General features: G+C 41.1%; 1 protein-coding gene and 1 non-coding gene across 3 annotated transcripts; both read left to right on the top strand.

The window, feature by feature from the left end:
• Nucleotides 1-22: 22 nt before the first annotated feature.
• Nucleotides 23-19,656, top strand: LOC137595093 (store-operated calcium entry regulator STIMATE-like). 2 transcript variants are annotated; one of them, XM_068314931.1, is made up of 10 exons: nucleotides 23-954; nucleotides 4,809-4,857; nucleotides 4,958-5,053; nucleotides 5,144-5,265; nucleotides 5,521-5,633; nucleotides 6,063-6,140; nucleotides 6,240-6,383; nucleotides 9,680-9,787; nucleotides 16,788-16,911; nucleotides 19,506-19,656. In XM_068314931.1, exons 1-10 carry the CDS (start codon nucleotides 747-749, stop codon nucleotides 19,619-19,621), a joined length of 1,158 nt encoding a protein of 385 aa, XP_068171032.1. In that variant the 5' UTR covers nucleotides 23-746; the 3' UTR covers nucleotides 19,622-19,656. The 2 variants fall into 2 exon arrangements, with proteins under 2 accessions (XP_068171032.1, XP_068171031.1); XM_068314930.1 differs by lacking the exons at nucleotides 23-954; nucleotides 4,809-4,857; nucleotides 4,958-5,053; ... (3 more) ...; nucleotides 6,240-6,383; nucleotides 9,680-9,787 and adding an exon at nucleotides 16,452-16,700.
• Nucleotides 8,793-8,865, top strand: trnar-acg (transfer RNA arginine (anticodon ACG)). Its single transcript has one exon. It is a non-coding gene; the product is annotated as a tRNA-Arg (tRNA).
• Nucleotides 19,657-20,182: the final 526 nt, after the last annotated feature.

The raw sequence follows: 20,182 nt of genomic DNA, 5'->3' as shown, positions 1-20,182 counted from the left end.
AGGTCACGTGACAAAGCGTCTGTCAACATGAGTGGGCACTGTTTGGAAAGGAAGCCGCTGGATGTACGCAGAACGAAAGATGTGGTCTGCAATTGCTCGATTTTCCAACAGACGGGATGCTTTCACAGGCGTCGAGGTCGGGCGTAACTAGTGCCCTTGTTTCCGACGCTAAAGAAGAAAAATATAGGTCTGTTAGCCTAGCATTGGCTAAAAGGAATTGACCTGCTAGCTTAGAGGCTAGGTGGGTAGTGTTAGCATTCAGCCGCTCCTTTTAACTGGACATTCGGCTAGTGACACAATTTTGCTAACCCGCTTCGACTACATTTTGCCACAGATGTAAACTTTTATAGTACTTCTTCCGTTTTCAATATCTACATGACAAAGTGGTAGTTGAATGATCAATTACTCATATTAGCTCAAGCTAGGAAATATTTTCCCACTTGGATTTATACTTTCAATTCTCGGTTTCTGTGTGTGAACGAGTTAATTCTACATACGTAGCAAATTATTGCAACTTTTATTCACGATATAATTTTCTAAGGACAAATAGGGATTTACTCTATGGATGCTTGAAGGAGAATGAGTGACCGCTTGGAAAGGCGAGGATGTCACCGTCGTTCACAGAAGACTGTCCGGCTTAGCATCTCGATTAGCTGACCCAACAACTCTGGGAGAGGACTGAGAAGCACGTAGATTCCGTACAACGAGCTGCTTTATTCATTTGCCTTACCCAGCTGTTCTGTCCCATGAATGCTGTCAGTGGTGTCAACATGCTCTCACAGCTGGGAGAAGCAGCTCTGGCGAGGTTGCCCGCTGTGTCCTTCAACACGTCGGCGTCCTCCAGCTCGACGACAGGTACTGACAACCGGGGGTGCGAGAATGGCGCCTTGATGGACTCTTTCGGAATTTTTCTGCAAGGACTTCTCGCTATGGTGGCATTCAGCACGCTGATGTGTGAGTATGTGTCTGATTTTTGATTCCACCTGCTGATGGAACCGGAACTGTCGGCTAATCAAACATAGTATTGATCTCAGGGTGTAATAATCAAAGGCAAAAGTAATTGAGTTGGATGGCATTCTCTTTCTTTCTGAGCTTGTTGTTTCGGCCAATATGATAGCACAGATGTTCGTTTGCAACAGCTTATTAGCAGATGTAATGGTGCTACCAGCAAACCAGACCGGTCCAGCTGCGAGAAGTCGATTCTGCACATCTGAAGTTCATGCTCAGTGGTGGCAAAACCTAAAGTATGGTTTTCAGAGAATGTTTGTTTTTCCAGATTGCTGTCAGAGATGAATAAAAATGTAAATTTAGGGGCATAGAAAGTGGAATAGTTTCCTCCAGGAGCTTGTATGCAGGAAGCTCAAACTCATATGACAATGTCAAACTGGATTTTACATCATACTCCCTGGGCTCATGGATCATCTGCTGTGGGATGTTCCCATTTCAGGTGGCTTTATGTTGGAGTAAGGCAACAGGACTTGCGCACGTTGACAATTACATGACTTCATGAGAGCAGCTTTGGTTGTGTCAGCAGCTTTGTAGCATTGAGGAATGATCAACATTTTGGCGCTTTTTTGTTGTTGTTGTTGTTGTTGCCTGAGGCAGGAGAATCAGTCCTTCAGTTCCATTCAGATCATCCAGCTGCATGCAGGGCCTGTCATCTGAGGTCTCTCTTGTAGTCAGAGGCGAGTAAAACCTGAATCGACTCCTTGTGGTACAACTTCCCAAATGAAAACACAAAAGCCTTGAGTATGTATTCTGCCAGCACTAGAAGCTTTCAACTTTGACTTTGTTCTCATTTGAAAAATTCACCAGACGAGAACGCAACAGAATGGAATTAAAATCGATCTTCACAAAATGAAGAAAATATAGTGATACAAAATGAAGAAAAATATAGTCTTCTTCTTCTTTTCCTTTTGGCTTTTCCCTTCAGAGGTCGCCACAGTGAATCAATTGCCTCCATCTAACCCTGTCTTCTGCATCCTGTCCTCTCACACCAACTACCTTCATGTTCTCTTTCACTACATCCATAAACCTCCTCTTTGGTCTTCCTCTAGGCCTCCTGCCTGGCAGTTCAAAACTCAGCATCTTTCTACCAATATATTCACTATCTCTCCTCTGGACATGTCCAAACCATCTCAGTCTGGTCTCTCTGACTTTATTTCCAAAACCTCTAACATGTGCTGTCCCTCTGATGTACTCATTCCTCATCCTATCCTTCATGGTCACTCCCAGAGAGAACCTCAGCATCTTCATCTCTGCTACCTCCAGCTCTGTCTCCTGTCTTTTCCTCAGTGACACTGTCTCTAGACCAAACAACATCACTGGTCTCACCACAGTTTTGTACACCTTTCCTTTCATTTTAGCTGAAACTCTTCTATCACACATCACACCTGACACTTTTCTCCACCCGTTCCATCCTGCCTGTATACGCTTCTTCAACTCTTTTCCACACTCTCCATTGCTCTGGACTGTTGACCCTAAGACTTGAAATCCTCATCTCTTCTCCCTGTAACCTCACTTTTCCACTTGGGTCCCATATGTACTCTGTCTTACTGCGGCTAACCTTCATTCCTCTCCTTTCTAGGACAGACCTCCACCTCTCTAGCTTCTCCTCCGCCTGTTCCCTGCTCTCACTGCAGATCACAATGGAAGAAAAAAATATAGTAAACTGTAATAATAACAGTATTGGACAAAATACATATGTTGCAAATGTTGTGAAATTAGATTGTTTGACACGTTTACTACATTTAGGGGCAGGCATTGAAGGTAATAGCCACTTTGGAGCAATGTATTTAAAGACTGTGTCTGATGTTGGAGAAGTAAATGAGTGGTATTATGTGGTCATGCAGCTTTGTGTCATTGCTGAAAAAAAACTGGGTTAGGGGGTGTCATGGAAAACAAGTCGCTGTTGTGAAGAACAGCATGAGCTTTATTTGTGAGAAGTAATACTTAGTCACAGAGTCATTTCACATCATTTAGTTTTAATTATTTTTAACACTTGTTTTTTTTTTTTAAAAGATGATTTTTAAAGAAACATTTTTTCAAAAAAAAATTTTTTTCTGCTTTTCTGCATCAGTCTCTGAGTGATTTACTATGCTTTTAAATGCATGACTAACAGTTTGAAGATTGTGCAACTAACTAATTCCCCTTTGGGGATTAATATAGTATATAAAATTTAAAATAAATAAAAATGAATAAATATAAATCATTTATTCTAAGTAAAATCAATTTGTCTTTTTTTTCTTTTTCTCAACATAATGTGTCATCTTTTAAAGTCCTGGCTTCCACATTCTAATTGCTTTTTAAGGAAAAGGAAGTGTAATCAGTTATTTTAGACCAGGGGTGTCAAAAGTCAAATACACAGAGGGCCTAAAAGACAAATTTGCTACAAGCCGAGGGCTGGACTGGTTCAATGTTTATTTAAATATATTGAAATGAACATACCCTAGTGAACCGAGAGCTAAAACAGTGTATAATTTAAATATTAAATGAATAAAGCAATATTTTGTTATGACTCTGTCAGTAACTTCAAGTGGAAACATTTTCAACAGGCAAACATCAAAAAAAGTAAATGTCCTTCAAAAACAAAATATGTTCCTTAATATCAAGATAAATGCATAAATGAAACTATGCATTATAAACTAAAAATGTATTATTGTGCTGCTTTACTATCCTACCAATCACTGCTTTCAAATACAGTAGTAAAATAAAAAAGAAAACTCAAATCAGTAGTATTCTTTCTCGTGGCTCTCATCTGCAATTTTCCCTGAGTTCATTCAATGGAAAAATAAATATAAATACAAAACAAAAATACAAAAATCTATGGCACACAGACAAAACAATGTTTCCTTCATCTTGTGGAAACAAATGTAAAAATTTAACTGAATTTAAAACTGAAAATACGTTACTGCTCTGTGACGCTCACTTGTCAGAGGCTGACCCTGATATTTGATGGTGTCTTATCTTTCATACAAGTTCATCAATGTTCGGGGTCAGGCTCTGAGCTGAGGAAATCCTTAGGATGGAGTGAAGGTGTTTATCAGTCAGATGGTTTCTGTGTGATGTTTTATTCAGCTTCATCAGAGAGAACAATGGGCCCACGGATCTTGACTTTGGCATATGTGTTTTAGATAGTTCCATGCATTTGTCTTACGTTTCCTGACATTTGCATGGTAATAACACAAGCCACATGGCAGCACAGCTTTGAACTAGAGCAAAGGATTTAGAGTTCTTCTGATGGTAGCAAAGACATTCTATCATATAATGTTTTAAGGTTCCTGTCTCTTCCAATTATATGAGTTAAATTTTAAAAGTCTTCTAAAGTGAACATAAGTAGACAAACCAGAATAGCAAAGAAGTGCACACACAATCCACTATTTGTAGTATTTGTGACAATGAGCTGAAACCAGGGGAGTTGGATTCATCACTTTCCAGCTGCTACATGTGTGATTAACACATTTAGGTCATGCTCTTCATCACAAGTTCTTATTCCTCTGTGACTAACGTGATATTGGCCTCACTCTATTTCGGTGCTTTGTCAACTGATCAGTTTATATTTAATTTGTGAGGCATCTTGGGTTATGGTTTAACTGCTCAAACACTAATTTCTAAATCCCAAATAGGTCATTACAAGATAAGACTAAACAAATGCTAGTTGGATCTTTGACAACTCACAGGAGGGTTGTAACTTGATTAAAAGAAAATTGAAGGAGATTATTTCCAATGAATTCTTTATTGCTTCGTGTTTGTATCAGTGATATGTTGTAAACTCCATCTTCCACTGTGACACCCTCTTTCGTTCACAGTGAAACGCTTCAGGGAGCCGAAACACGAGAGGAGACCCTGGAGGATCTGGTAAGACAGCAGAGCTGGCTTGTATTCATTTCTCTGCAAGGGCATCAAATGAACACTGCTGGAGTGTCTTGGAAACATCAACAATCCTACCTCCCTGCAGGTTCCTAGACACTTCAAAACAGGCCATCGGGATGCTGTTTATCCACTTTGCAAACGTCTACTTGTCAGGCCTCACAGAGGAAGATCCCTGCTCACTGTGAGTTAGTCGTGTTGACTATTCTTGAGAGATATCCCTGCACGTTCTTAATGCAGTGATGAACTCTAATCACTCTTCTGTCCTTCCCAGATACCTCATTAACTTCCTATTGGATGCTTCTTTGGGCATGTTGCTGATCTATGCTGGAGTGAGAGCTGTCAGTGCTATCGTAGAATGGAGGCAGTGGGATTCTCTGCGTTTTGGAGAATACGGTGAGGACTTTGTATCAGTTGTGCGACCAGACTGTTCTTAATGCCCAATGGAGGGCAGTGTCTCTGTCCTGCAGCGCTGCAATGTCACTCCAAACTTTGCCAGTGTTTTCGTTTGCCCCCTAACTTTAACTCTGAAACAGTGAAATTTATCAATGCTCTGTGCCACACAACTGAATACCTCAGCCAAGTGTTTCCCAGTAATCCATCTCACTTCCCTTTGTTTCTATGTGTGTGTGTGTGTCTGTGTTTGTGTAGGAGAGCCAGTGCAGTGCACAGCATGGTTAGGTCAGTGCATCCTCTACATTCTCATCATGATGTTTGAGAAGGTCTTGATCATGCTGATCCTCCTCATCCCCCAGTGGAAAAAGGTCAGAAAAAACATTATGATCGCATTTTTGTAAATAGCACGTGTTGATGCTTAATAATCATTGTTCAGAATTCTTTATTCTGTGTTTTAGACTGCAACATAATCAGTGTGTATCCTTGATAGCTTTTATTGTGAGATTAAGCACTCGTTTAATGTCCTATATTTATTTAGGACATACTGTCTATGGATAATGCTTCTTCCAATTCACTTACTGAAAACTCTTTAGATTACAGATACATATGCAGTTATATGTTTCCTAATTGTTTGTCTCCATTTTGTTTGCTCTCAAGTCTGTCTCCCATTTTAATAGATTCAAGCTATTAATGCCCCTACTGATTTTACTGCATGGACTTCCTCATGTAAAGCTAGTGATCTGTGTTGCTGTGTGTGTGTGTGTGTGTATGTGCGTTCTTGTATGCGTGCGTTACAGCTAGCCCTTCTCAACCCCATAAAGAATCCTGACCTGGAACTGGCTATTGTGATGCTCATTGTTCCATTCTTTGTCAATGTAAGTCTGCTCAGTATCGTTTTTTTTTTAAATTCTTTAAATTATCTGTGCAGGAAATGATCATTCACTGCTGTAGTTTTGGGGTTTTTTTCTCTTCAGGCCCTCATGTTCTGGGTGGTTGATAATTTCCTAATGAAAAAGCACAAGACCAAAGCAAAGCTGGAGGAGAGAGAGGAGAATTCACGGGGAAACAGTAAAGTGCGCTACAGACGAGCGATGTCCCATGATGACTCCGAATCAGAGGTCAGTTTAACCGGAGTGATGCTGCTTTCAGGCAATTCACAGAAACAATCACTAATGATGTCAACGGATGAAGAGGGAAACAATTAGAAGTTAATTATCACAGGTCGAGGTCACTCTTAGCTCAATAAATACATTTTTTCTGGAAGTTAGGAAAATATTTTCTAATTATGAAAAAAATTTAATATAGCATAAAATGTGATGTAATTACTTGTACGTTAGATAACCAAACTGTCAGCGGTCACCATGAAATCAATTAATCTGATGATTAATCAAATAAGAAATATCACAATCTCAGCAGTGATATAGAAAGTTGAAAAAACTTAGGACTCTTTATGCAAACAACTACCATATTGGCCCAAATATAAGACAACCCTGATTATAAGACGACCCCTCTTTTCAAGACTCAAATTTGAAAAAGACTTTTTGAACACCAAATTTAATTTTTATACAGAAAATAATTACAGTACATCTCCGCACAACACACTGTGACACCATATTTCACAGCCGCTTTGCAATTGTTTGAAGACTGCCTCATTTATCACCATCATCTTAAAGTTTGCATCATAACTTCTCCTCATCTGCCGGGTAACCTGGCCGATCTTCGACCCACTTCTCTCCAGATAGTCGCTACGTTTCTCCATTTTCTGTTTATCTCTTCTTATTTTCTTCTGTTTTCTTTCTTACCGCTATTTTTTATTTTTCTGATTTGTGCTACCGCTATTTTTATTTTTCTTCTTCGTGACAGGGGTTTGCTTTTGCCTGGGGAGTTAAGTTCAGCATTCGCTTTAAAGATATTTGGCCTCCATCTAGCGTTGTGAATGGGTATAATGTCTAGACCCCGAATGTAAGACGACCCCCACTTTTTCAGTCTTATTTCAATGCAAAAAACACCGTCTTATATTCAGGCCAATACGGTATTTATTTCCCTTCTTGAAAACCAAGTCAAGACAGGTACTGTTCCACCATGACTGATGATCATTTGGAGGTGTGCTTGAGGCTGGCTGTTAGCAGCTACTGTCCGTACTATGCATCTCTGGCTGATTCCATTCAGTACAAGTCATCAGAATAAACTCAAGAGTTGACAAAAAATGCACATACAGTAGTTAATTGTGTTGTGTTGTGCAATATGGGCTCGTGGTTTTTTGCAAGGTACATCAATGTACATTGTACACACTGTACAATCTCAATATATTTATAAATATGTTTTGCATTTTGTAGTAGGTAGATATTTTTAAGTTGGTTGTTTTCTAAGTAGCTCTTATGCTTTAAAAATATGCCCCCCCCCTGCTTCAGCACCTGTTTTCTGGGTCTAGACTCCATTTTTTTATAACCTTGCTTGAACTACTATTGCAAATATGGATTGACTTTTAATATTTGTTTTGTATGTTTGTGATAATTGTGTAATGATCACATAGAAACGAGAAAAACAGAAGTAAAGGGTCGCTGACCGGGAACGAACCCGGGCCGCGGCGTTGAGAGCGCCGAGTCTTATCCAGTAGACCAGCTGTCCCCAACCTTTTTTTGCACCACGGACCGGTCTCTAATAAGATAATATTTTCACGGACCGGTCTTCATTTGCTCGATAATTGTTACTGACGCCAGGACAGCTGTAGTCTAATAATAAATCGTCCGCAGTGGTTTTATGTAAAATGTAGACATCAACAGACAATAAACAAACTTTTTTCCATAAATTGATAATCAACATCTCTATTTCGTCTCTGCAAACGAAATAATTATAAGAAATAATTACATTAAAAACTCGATTCAAGTGACTGCACTAATGAGGTTTATTTTGAAATGACGCGACTTACAATCGGTGCATTCAACGCAGGAGAAATATTGATCATTTCCAATAGAAAGGTGAACAAGTCAATCAAATAATAATAATTACAATAATGAGAACTAGTGGATGGGGACCGCTGATCTAGGGGTAACGGGAGACGATGACACCTGAAGTGTGTACCATGTGTCTGCTCTACTCCGCGGTTTGGTTTGGTTTGGTTTATTGGTAGAAGGATGCTGAGTTGTGAAGTACCAGGCAGGAGGCCTAGAGGAAGACCAAAGAGGAGGTTTATGGATGAGGTGAAAGAGGACATGAGGATAGTTAGTTTGAGAGAAGCCAAAAGGAGAAGAAGACCGTGTTAATAAAGCGACCGTACTCATTTCTATAGCGATATGGAAAGTGCTTTTACGTAGCTGTAACAAAGGCATTGCACATATTGTTGTCGCTACGTGTCCTTCCTTCCTTAACGTGTGAAAGGCTGAATCAGCGACGACAGTGGCCCGCGTCGTTTCCCTCCTCCCTCCTCCCTCCTGCGCCTTCCACAAAGGGGGCGGAGTTGGGGCATTTGGCGTACGCCGTTTACGTACCAGTCTTTATTGTGAGCAACTGCCTATAGTTTGCGTGGCGGGCCAGTGGCGCAATGGATAACGCGTCTGACTACGGATCAGAAGATTCTAGGTTCGACTCCTGGCTGGCTCGAAACTTTTTCAGGAAGTTGGGGTTTTTTTTCGTTTGTTTTAAATCTAGTTTTATATTTTTTCTTCTTTCTGTTTTTTTCATAACAAAATATTATTCTTTAATATCTGAAGTAAAAAATAGCAGTGTGTACATCACAATTTGTTTGTTTTACAAACAATGGGATTTTTTACAGCTGGAAAAAAAGGATTTTCTTAACTGAAATGCTCCTGTAATGTAGTTTACTTCCAAGGATTCCATGGAGTACACAGATGTAATATTTTTGTTAAAGACAAAATATTATATACTAATTGTGTCTTCTATGCTTGAGTGCGAGGTTTGAAACATTCAAGCCATGATGAATTTTTTTCTTAATTTTTTCCCCTTTTATTGCCTTACACTTTAGACTCAAATATCACCATAATAATCATTGGAGTGATGCTCCATTTTTGTTTGCAGGACCCTAAAGATTGAAGTGGAAATGTGTGTACAGTACACTATCAGTGTAAATTACAACAAACCAAGATTTGGACCAAAGCCACAGCAGTGCCAGCACACACCGTAATGCTATATTTCTGTCTAGCAGTTTCTCTTGTCCGATTTAATATGAAGATGAATCACTAAATGGCTAATAATCCATAATCCAAGTATCACTTTTTTCTAGTTTTGCAGAAAATCTTTATATCTTGTGAGTAAGTTAAACTGGAGTCACATTCCTAGTTTGTGTGCACAAACTACACAAGCTTATTGTGATCTACTCATCGGACAGAATATAAAACTTTATCATGTAATCCTGAAGATATGTTTGTTTGTTTTTTGTTTCGTTATGTTTTTTTAGATCCTTTTCTCAGCAGATGATGAAATGGACGAGTCCGAGGAGGATGACGTCCGTCGGCTCACTGGTCTGAAGACAGTAAAGAAGAAGAAGCTCCGCATGGGGATCCCTGTTTGACCTGTGTGGTTAGCTTCATTGCCATCTGGTCGCTCACAGGCTAGCAAAGACATTCCTCAAACCCCCACAGATTTTTTATCAGCCATAAGAGTTGATGAATAATTTGAAACATAGGATGTCCTTTGATGTCAGAAGACAGCCCTAAAGTCACTGACTTCTCTTCATCATTGACAACGGAAGGACTAAACTGTGTCTAACCAGGGATTTAATTTGATGCACTGGGAGATAGTTTCTGCAGTCGGGCAGGGTTTTCAGGTCACTGTTGCATTTAGATGACACTCCTGGTTTGAGTATCATCCATTACTGTTACTGTTTGGGAATAAGAGTCCCACTATATGAGCAAACATTGTTACGTCCTTTTTGCATGTGTAATGGGGGTAACATTTAATACTGTTTGGATTTCAGTGGCAATGAGGATTGGTGCAATTGTTCAGGATGAGAGTGGATGGACAAATTTCAAGAGACACCACCAAACCAAACACCATCCAAGTAAAACTGTTAAAGGAAATGGTTTTGATTAATAACTTGTCTGAATTGATTGTACTCCTGATGTCGATTCCATGTGAACTTTCCATGTGCTTTCTTTTCTGATGCAGCTGTACCGACATAGCCTGAGTTTGTGTGTGTGTGTGTGTGTGTGTGTGTGTGTGTGTGTGTGTGTGTGTGTGTGTGTGTGTGTGTGTGTGTGTGTGTGTGTGTGTGTGTGTGTGAGAGGAGGTGTATATTATTAGACATGCCTGGAAAGGAGGAATTTTACGTCAGAATGTTTAAATCACTGTGTTGAGGAAACTCTTAAGAAGCGTTACTCTCTTAACCACTGTATATCTTGTACGTAATGTGACTTGTGTCAACGGAGTTAATTATTCCTGGCTTCCATTTTTTTATTCTTCTCGTTAAGCTGAAAAGCAGTAGGAAGGCAAACAACACAGCCCCATCCTCCTGTCAGCAGCGTTTTGTAGACTCAAAGCTGTAGTCTGTGTCTGTCCCTTTAAATGATGCCCTGGCTGTGTGACATTGTGTCTTTCAATGTTTTTTGTCTTATTTGAAGTTGTGATTATTTTTTTTTCAATATGTGTATTTTGTCTTATTTTTGGGCCAAAATGGAAACTATGCTTGTTCCAAACTGTATTCCTTCACTCCAGTGGGGAGATCAGATATGAGACCAGTTCTTTTGCACATTTTTTTCATTCGTATAGGTTGTCTTTACTTTTCTGTTTGGGTGCTTTGTTTCATTTTGTTTTTGAACAGTTATGTGCCTGAGTGTAATGACCAGCAGGTGTTTTCTTTTCTTTTCTTTTTTTTTAGTTATTATTTTATCCAGCTCTTCAGACATGAAGCAGCACTCCACTGGCTCTCTAACTTTAAGAATGTGACATTCATAGACCTCGAAACTGTTCGGTGACTGTGGACCAGACAGTCAGGAGAAAGGGTGTGAGTAAAAGAGATTTTGTGTGTATGCCAGTGTGTGTGTATACAGTACACATGTATGTACAAGCATCTGCTGGATACGTGTGTTGAAGCGTGCGTCATTGGTGTGACTGCTGGTCCTCTTTAAAGAGAGTGACATAAACTGTGACTGTGATGACTACGGCAATGGTCATGTTTTCATTATGATGTTTGTGTCTGCTGGTTAGGACTGTGCATTTCAAAGTAGAAAAGTGTCCCAACAGTCGCGGTAAAGCACAGCTCAACCTGGACAAGGAAGGAGGTTCTTGTTTTACAAAGTAAAATTACTAGATGACTGCAAAGGGAAGTGGTGGAGGTAAAGTATAATAATAAATGCTTTTCCAATAAAGGATGTGAAACACTCTTTTGTTAAGCTCATTCATTTTCCTTTTATAGTTTGTGTTTTTTCTGCATTGTGTGATTGGATTTTAGAAACATTCCCTGAGCAGAAATGAAACTCGTAACAGTTGTATTGAATTGAGTTGTATTGTGACCACTAGACACACAAACATTTTAGAGATGTGTCAGAAATTGCACACAGTTGATTACAGTTGATACGACCGTATGATTGGGAAAACAAACCACAGATTTGGGTGACGGTGCAGACGTAATCAAACCCACTCCAGTCATGAGCATGAGTCTAGAAATAGGTGTAATGCTACCAACACCCAAAGGGAGGCACATTTTGTATCAGGATCCACAGTTACATGCTTTTAAAATCTGTTCATCCAGGTCATTGTAATCCGCTCATGTCTTGTCTGTTCATGTCCATCATGCAGAGAGTGTTGCTTCAGATCTTCAGATAGACAGATAGACAGATAGATAGATAGATAGATAGATAGATACTTTATTAATCCTGGAGTCACTGATCTCATCATAATTAAGATTTACAAACATAGTTAAAATCAAGCAACACAGAATCCGTTAAAAACACGCAACACAAAAAAAATGTAATTAAAAATATTTACTCATCCGTGCAACAATAAAATAAACTAAAACTAATATAAGAACTGCCCCTCCCTCCTCAGCGCACTAAGCGCAGAAATGAGGCACAGAGGAGTCGGTTCCCGTCGTTCACTTCAGAGAGACGGCTCTCAGAGCCCTTACTTTCGCGACCGACATCGATTGATTCACTGATTGATTCATCGATTGATTCACCAATTGATTCACTGATCGATGGTCATGTTTGTTGCAGCCTGGGCCACAATGAAGGTCTGCCAGATGGACAGCTCGGCTTCCTAGTAGTGATGTCTGATTTGTTCCGGCTCTCCGATAGACGCCCCGCCTCAATTATTCAATGATCGGTATCGGCCGATACTACCCTGTATTTACTTGGTATCGGATCGATACCAAAACTCCCGGTATCGACCACCCCTAACTGCCACCGAAGGACTGGCGTCTTCGATCCTCATATACCCGGTAAGGCCTTGGCGCAGCCAATCAAAAGAGGGAACAGGTGAGCTCCTCCAATCATCGTCGGGCGATGGCACAAGCTCATTTGCATATCTGCATACCACAATGAGCATACAGAAAGACCAGACTGAGATGGTTTGGACATGTCCAGAGGAGAGATAGTGAATATATTGGTAGAAGGATGCTGAGTTTTGAACTGCCAGGCAGGAGGCAGAGAGGAAGACCAAAGAGGAGGTTTATGGATGTAATGAGGGAAGACATGAAGGTAGTTGGTGTGAGAGAAGAGGATGCAAAGGACAGGGCTAGATGGAGGAAATTGATTCGCTGAGGCGACCCCTGAAGGGAAAAGCCGAAAGGATGAGCATACAGAAAACAGGGAGCAAGGGAACAAACCCAACACATGCAACGCTAGTCGTCACAGGAGTTTGCATGTTCTCTCCGTATCTGCGTGGGTTCTCTCCAGGTTCTCAGCCTTCCGCCCACCTCCAAAAACATAAGCTTCAGGTTACTTGGCCACTCCCAAATGGACTGTAGGTATGTGTCAGTGACGTGCTGTGAGGTTCATGGATGGTGAGGCACCGTCAGTCATCAGTCAGTCATCTTCAGATTACAACCGCTATATCCCCCGCAGCGGATCACGGGGATCCGGAGCGGGTGGCATAGATAGATAGATAGATAGATAGATAGATAGATAGATAGATAGATAGATAGATAGATAGATAGATAGATAGATAGATAGATAGATAGATAGATAGATAGATAGATAGATAGATAGATAGATAGATAGATAGATAGATAGATAGATAGATAGATAGATAGATAGATAGATAGATAGATAGATAGATAGATAGATAGATAGATAGATAGATAGATAGATAGATACTTTATTAATCCCGGAGGAAATTGCATATATCCACTGCTCAGGCATTACTTAACAAATAATACTGGATAAACACCAGGAGAAAAGGAAACACTGACATCACAGGACATACCACAAGACATACATTACACTAACAGACAGGCACATGCAGCACTAACAGGACTTATATACTAAACTATAACTAAAAATATAAACAGTATAAAATTTAAAAATATTACAGTATTAAAATATAAACAGTATAAAATAAAATCTAAACAGTATAAAATTGAATTAAAAATATAAAAACAGTATAAAAAGTAAATAAATAAATTTTATATATATATATATATACAACAGTATAAAATTAAATTTAAATTAAATTAAATCCATTTTCAACCCCGTGCTGACCTCGCCACCTCCCCCCCGCTCCTCCTGAGAGAGTCATTGTACCCCCTGATGGCACGGGGCACGAAGGAGGACCTCAGCCTCTCTGTGGAGGCGCTGTGTGAAAGCAGTCTGCCGCTGAAGGTGCTTCTCTGCTGGGAGAAGGTGGTGTGTAGGGGGTGCCTGGTGTTGTTCATGATGGCCTTAATTTTAGACATGGTCCTGCTCTCCAGAAGCATATCCACAGAGTCCAGGCTCAGCCCGACCACTGAGCCTGCTCTGCGGATGAGTCTGTTCAGACGGTCCATATCTCTTTTCCTGGCCCCCCCACCCCAACACACAATGGCGTATGACAGCACACTGGAGACTACGGACTGATAGAACATGAAAAGGAGCTTAGGACAGATGTTGAAGGAGGCCAGCCTCCTTAGGAAGTACATCCTGCTCTGCCCCTTCTTGTACACACAGTTGGAGTTGAGTGACCAGTCCAGTCTGCTGTCTAGCTGCAGTCCCAGGTACTTATAGTTTTCTACCACCTCCACCTCACTGCCATTGATGATCACCGGCTGTGGAGAGGGAGGTGCCCGCCGGAAATCCAGAACCATCTCCTTTGTCTTGGAGACGTTGAGCTGGAGCTGGTTCTGTTGGCACCACTCCACGAAGTCAGCCACCAATGCCCTGTACCCCCCCTCATCACCCTCCCGGATACATGCCACTATCGCGGTGTCATCGGAGTACTTCTGTATGTGGCATGTATCCGAGTTGTGCTTGAAGTCTAATGTGTAGAGGGTGAAGAGAATGGGGGATAGAACGGTCCCCTGTGGCGCCCCCGTGCTGCTGGTCACCATAGAAGACAAGCAGTCCCCCATACGGACGTACTGGGGTCTGTCCGTTAGGTAGTCCGTAATCCAGCTCACGAGGTAGGGGTCCACAGCCATGGAGGTCAGTTTATCCTGCAGGAGCTGGGGCTGGATGGTGTTGAAGGCACTCGAAAAGTCGAAGAAGAGCACTCTGACGGCACAGCCCCCGGCGTCCAGGTAGGAGAGTGTGCGGTGGAGGAGGTACATGACAGACAAACTCGCTCTGAGCAGAGGAAACTGCAGCCTGCTCGCGCATGCGCAGAAGGGCGTGAGGCGGGGGACACTCCGGGCACGACGCCAGTGCACCGTGGAGCCACACACAAAGACAAAGAGTGGGTTATTTTTAAAGTCTCAGAGCAGAATTATTAGAATTATTTACACGTACAAACTGTAACACACAAATAAGCACATTTGATTAAAAAATTGTTAGGTTGTTACCTATTTGTTTGTATGTTACGTTTACTTATAAATGAAGTCCATGCACCGCTCCTTCTGAACAAAAGCAGTTAAAAAATTATAAAGTAAGGCAGGGCGAGTGGAAAACAAATGAATGGCTGTAGTGTGCTGTCTCTTCTTCTATGGTCGAGGAAGAAGACTCCTCGGTCGAATCCCTGGGATGGATCACCAGCGCCCCCCACCAATGAGGCACGACATCATCGTGTCTCACGTAGTACCTTGTCCCAGCGGTTTCAGGAACGTTCAACTCGAGAAAGACGTTACACTCATGCAGTTGTTGACAAAAAACACTGTGCATTATATACATTACCTAAATTATGGAAATCTAGGTCATAGAGCAAACGTGTTTGAACATTTTAATAGCGACATATAGAGAGATAGCTTTACGGTCTCACTGTATAGCATACCAGCACAGCTAGCCGAGCCATTACGAAACCCATGGTGAGGCTCGACTAGCTGGTGTCTCACCGGAGGTCTCTTCTCAGTATTTTAGCGTTAAATGTAAAAATTCAGCAATTTTGAGTCAAAATAATCTAAAATTGGCAATGTTGAATATAAAATAACTTTATAATACTCATCATTGGATAAATATAACCATTCAATTTATTTCTCCCATTTTTTAATTTTTTTTCTCTCATTATGGCAGGTGAGGCCGTGCCTTACCTGCCTCCCTTGACGGCACGTCACTGATCACAATCCATAGTTTGTTGTTAGAGGAGGATGAGATTTGATCTATAAACACTGAGATGATTGTTGTTACCTTCAACTCATTTTACAAGACTGGAAGCCTTGGCTTCCATTTGCCACCCAATAATAGAGGGTCTATTTCATGTTGCGCTTTGTGGGGCCCACATATGACCTAAATCTGCTGTTGATGGTCTGTGATTCATATGAAAAAAACACTAAATCTTAAGTCAGATCGGAACACTTTATTGATCTCCAAGGGGGAAATTGCATAGTAGTCAGTCATAGTAAATCATTGTAATCAGTAAATGTTTGAGTTCTTTGTTCAGCTCTCATTTTATTGGTTCTACTAGAAAACTGTGTTTATGTCACAGTTTGGGAACACTGAATCAGGCCTAAATTATGTTTGAGCAATGAGTGGACAATCCTGATACCCGTTTTAGCATCAAGTCTCTCAACAACATTAAAAACAAGACAAGGGTACACAGAGAAGGAGGAGGGGACAGACCTTGCGTTGTGCCCAGAAATATCAGCTGTCGCGCAGGAAGCTTATCATAAAACTTGGGAGACCCATTCCAGCTGCCCCACCCTTCACATCACAACTAATTATACACTCTGACAACAGAGTGTGGCGGTGGGTAGGGGGGTCCGACTGGCTAACTTTGTCTGATCTAGGACTATATATACCTTCATGCTCGCCGGGAGACAAAGAGATCCACTGGAAAAACAGCCAGCAAACTTGTCACTGCCAGAGAAAAGAGGTGTGGGTTGAATTAAAACACCAATTTTAAGCAGCATGTCACAAGTAAGTGCTTTAATTGTGATAGCACCCTTTTACTGTCCTTCTTATCCTTTACATTAATAACTGGCCTTCTATTTTTCTATCCTTCAGCCAGGCGAAGTGAAAAAGAAGAAACGTCCCCCAATGAAGGAAGAGGACCTAAAGGGAGCCCGCAGTAAACTTGGACTGAAGGGTGAAGTCAAGAGTAAAACCTATGAGGTCATGGCTGAGTGTGGTGAGTAAACCTTTACAAGCATGGAGTCTGTTCTGCTTTTGAAATTTGTTTAGCAGCATAGTGTGCTGGAAAACAAGTACACACATCAGCCTCCAAAAGAAGCAGCCCCTGTGAAATCATTGTGCTGACAGCATAGAATTTGGTATCAATTTGAGAGGGGCTATGAACAATAACCAACATGTTACCGGGGATTTATTGGTCACTCCTGCATGGGAATCTTAACACTCAAGACATTGGAAGGCTGGTGCAGGAAAACTAAAATTTGCGTTGTCATCCACTTATAAACTAGCAACTTTAGCTACTTTTACTCCTGGAGATATTCAGCAAAGTCACAAACTGCATTAAGTATAGAATATAGTGTGCTTCAAAAATAAATCACCCCAAGATGGGAGTGTTGTGTCTTTCTCAAGCTTGGGGTCCTGACCAGAGGCCGTACCTTAGATGTTCCTAGGACTGCATTCTTCTGTGCACAGGCTTCAGGTGTTGTACCTGGAATCTGATGGAACCTCTCCATACCATTACCACTGGGACAACTTTGACCTTCACCTCCCTCGTCTGTTCCAGCTGTTCCTTCAGCTGGTACATCTCAAACTTCACCTTCTCCTTTTTATCTTGCTGTCAGCTCTGATTGCTACCTCTACACAACCACTATCTTCCACTGCTTGTAAACCACTGACATAGTCCGACACATCAACTGCTGGTGACACAGGATCATGACGTTGTTCTTCTTAAAGAGTCGAGTTTTGGGGAATATTTAATCATATTCAGCCCTCAGTGTACACTGTTCCTATTTCTGCAACATCTTGCATCCATAGGTCCTTTCTGCTATAGTCGATGTTGTGTTGCTATGATCAGAACCTCCTTCCTTCAGGCTGTTTTTTTCCAGCCACTGGTACACTTTCTATGTCATCTGTCTGCCACTAATATAGTCAAATAGGGGCTTGGTCTTCCACAATGTTGCCTTTTCCATCTCGTCATCCTTTGACTCACTCTCTTTCCGGGCAATTTTCGCATGTATTTACGACTACTCCTTGTTCAGTGAAAAAGGACATCATGTTACATCGTGGTTCATGGCAATGATGTTCACTAAACCTTGCATTCTTTCTTTCCATTGGCCGTGAATTATTAGGCCCCGTTCAGACTGCAGCCGATCTGACAGGTTGCCATAGCAACGACGTCGGGATGAAGTCATCATTCAGTGCGTATAATGTGCGAGGTCATATAATCATGACGGCGGCAACAACAACAACAACACCAAATATGACGTTTTGTTACCTTATTGTATTGGCGATAATTCTGTCTGGTAGAGGTGGAGAAAATCTCACACACACCAGACATCGTCAATTTCTTCTTTCTTATTTTTTTACCGCTCCTTAATGCGCAACACTCTTCCTTCTGGTGCCTTACTCTCGCATCGCGAATATGCCGTATCCGATCGGATTGTTGGGAGTTGTCCAGACTGAAGACGCCTCTGTCCCTATCCGACATGAAACTACCTCCTAAATGTGGTTTCAATCTGTCCCACAAAAATCTGATTGTGACTGTTCAGACTGCAGACGAGATATGCGACATCAATCTTGATTGGCTAAAAATTGGATGAATGAAACTAGTCTGAACAACGATTTAGTGTGCTGGACTTTGGTTAGAAACAGTGCATTGTGAGGAGATTTCATTTCGGACTGGAAGACTGTCTCCTGGTGTGAGTCCTGTAACCAATAAAAATAAAAGAAATTCAAACTTTCTGTACCGGGTCACGACCCGGTGTTTGGGGACCACTGACATAGACGGATGTAACAGACAATCAGGTAATATTTCAAAATAAAACATCTTTCAGACTCGGAAATAAATAAACGGAAGGAACCCCAACCCCCGAGCTGCGGACCGGTACCGGTCCGCGGACCGGGGTTTGGGACACCTGCTGTAAAACATTGAACTCATTTGCAAATGTACCATCCAAACTCCTTATCTTCCACAAGCAGGCAAGGAAATTGTGGTCGACCTGTCGTGCTGTACGGCAGTCAGGTACGCTGTGACCTTGGATTGGTGTTCCTGCTGCTCCTGTATGAGAGCCTTGTTTTGATTGTTCATATTTCAATATATTAAACTAATTAACCTGGTTAATTGCTGGAATACTGTGTGCTGTGCAACACGTGCACAACTCTCCCACACAGAAATGATCTGACCCCATCTAAGATAAAGTTTAAAGCATGCAATTAAAAACATTTTGGAATTAAGGAAATAAGCTGACATCTCAGTTCTTCAAATGTCGTCAATCTAACTAGAGTCATCTTCTAAAAGGAATGCATTTTACGCATAAAGATGAAGCAGTACAGTTCACTTGTTGCAGTCAACTTTTCCCCCCTCTTCCATACTTAAAATACATCCATCCATCCATCCATCCATCCATCCATCCATCCATCCATCGAACCGCTTTATCCACTGTGACGGGTAGCTGGAGCATATCCCGGCTGGCTTAGGGGGCATGAGGCGGGGGAAACCCCCAAAGTGAAATTCCTACCAATTGTAGAGGATAAGCAGCCACCTGTTTTTAAGCATCTATTTTTCTAATGACATGTATTTATGTTTGCATTCAGAGCGCGCTGGTAAAGTGGCTCCATCTGTCTTCAGCGGGGTCAGGACGGGGACAGAAACTTCCCTGGACAAGCCCGTACCTGCCAAAGCCCCCGGTGCTAGCGTCTTCAGCAAATAGCCCTACGACAGGATCAAGCAATCTCATTAAAGAAACACACGATATGGCTTATGATTCATGGATGGGTTGCAAAATAAATGTTTTTGCATGATGTGGCATTCACAATATATAAATGGGTGGTGTGTGTGTGTGTGTGTGTGTGTGTGTGTGCTGGCTGTACACGTCGACATATCTGCTTTCTACTTTACAATGTTCACGATATTTACATCAAAGATTCATGTTAGGTTTGGATTATTGGGACTCATGAAATGCAAATAAAATGCAAATGATTTTCTTTTCCAATGCTGATAAATTCTTGATAGCTTTTCATAGGTATGTTTTTCTTTCATTTAATGATTATTAATTAGTTTTTAATTATTTTTTGTTTGTTTTAAATGTAAAAAAGTAAGCATAGTTTTATTTTGACTGAACTTGTTAAATACATTTGGCATATGAAATGTAGTTTAAGTGTAATTGTAACAAGTATCCTAAGAAAGCAATGTGGTCTACTTTACGTCAACAGCGTGGTCTTTGGCAAAAATGATGATCAATATAATATGTAGGTTGAGTGAAGGAAAAAAT

The sequence above is a fragment of the Antennarius striatus genome, chromosome 5 (assembly GCF_040054535.1).
Source record: "Antennarius striatus isolate MH-2024 chromosome 5, ASM4005453v1, whole genome shotgun sequence".
NCBI lineage: Eukaryota > Metazoa > Chordata > Actinopteri > Lophiiformes > Antennariidae > Antennarius > Antennarius striatus.
The sequence above is the reverse complement of the archived record's forward strand: the minus strand, read 5'-3'. Positions and strand labels throughout refer to the sequence as shown.

What these genes read in the sequence shown, in the direction of transcription:
- LOC137595093 (XM_068314931.1), top strand. Translation starts at nt 747, where the DNA reads ATGAATGCTGTCAGTGGTGTCAACATGCTCTCACAGCTGGGAGAAGCA. An exon ending in TCTGCGTTTTGGAGAATACG is followed by an intron (nt 5,266 to 5,520) that starts GTGAGGACTTTG and finishes GTGTTTGTGTAG; the next exon opens with GAGAGCCAGTGCAGTGCACA. An exon ending in TCATCCCCCAGTGGAAAAAG is followed by an intron (nt 5,634 to 6,062) that starts GTCAGAAAAAAC and finishes CGTGCGTTACAG; the next exon opens with CTAGCCCTTCTCAACCCCAT.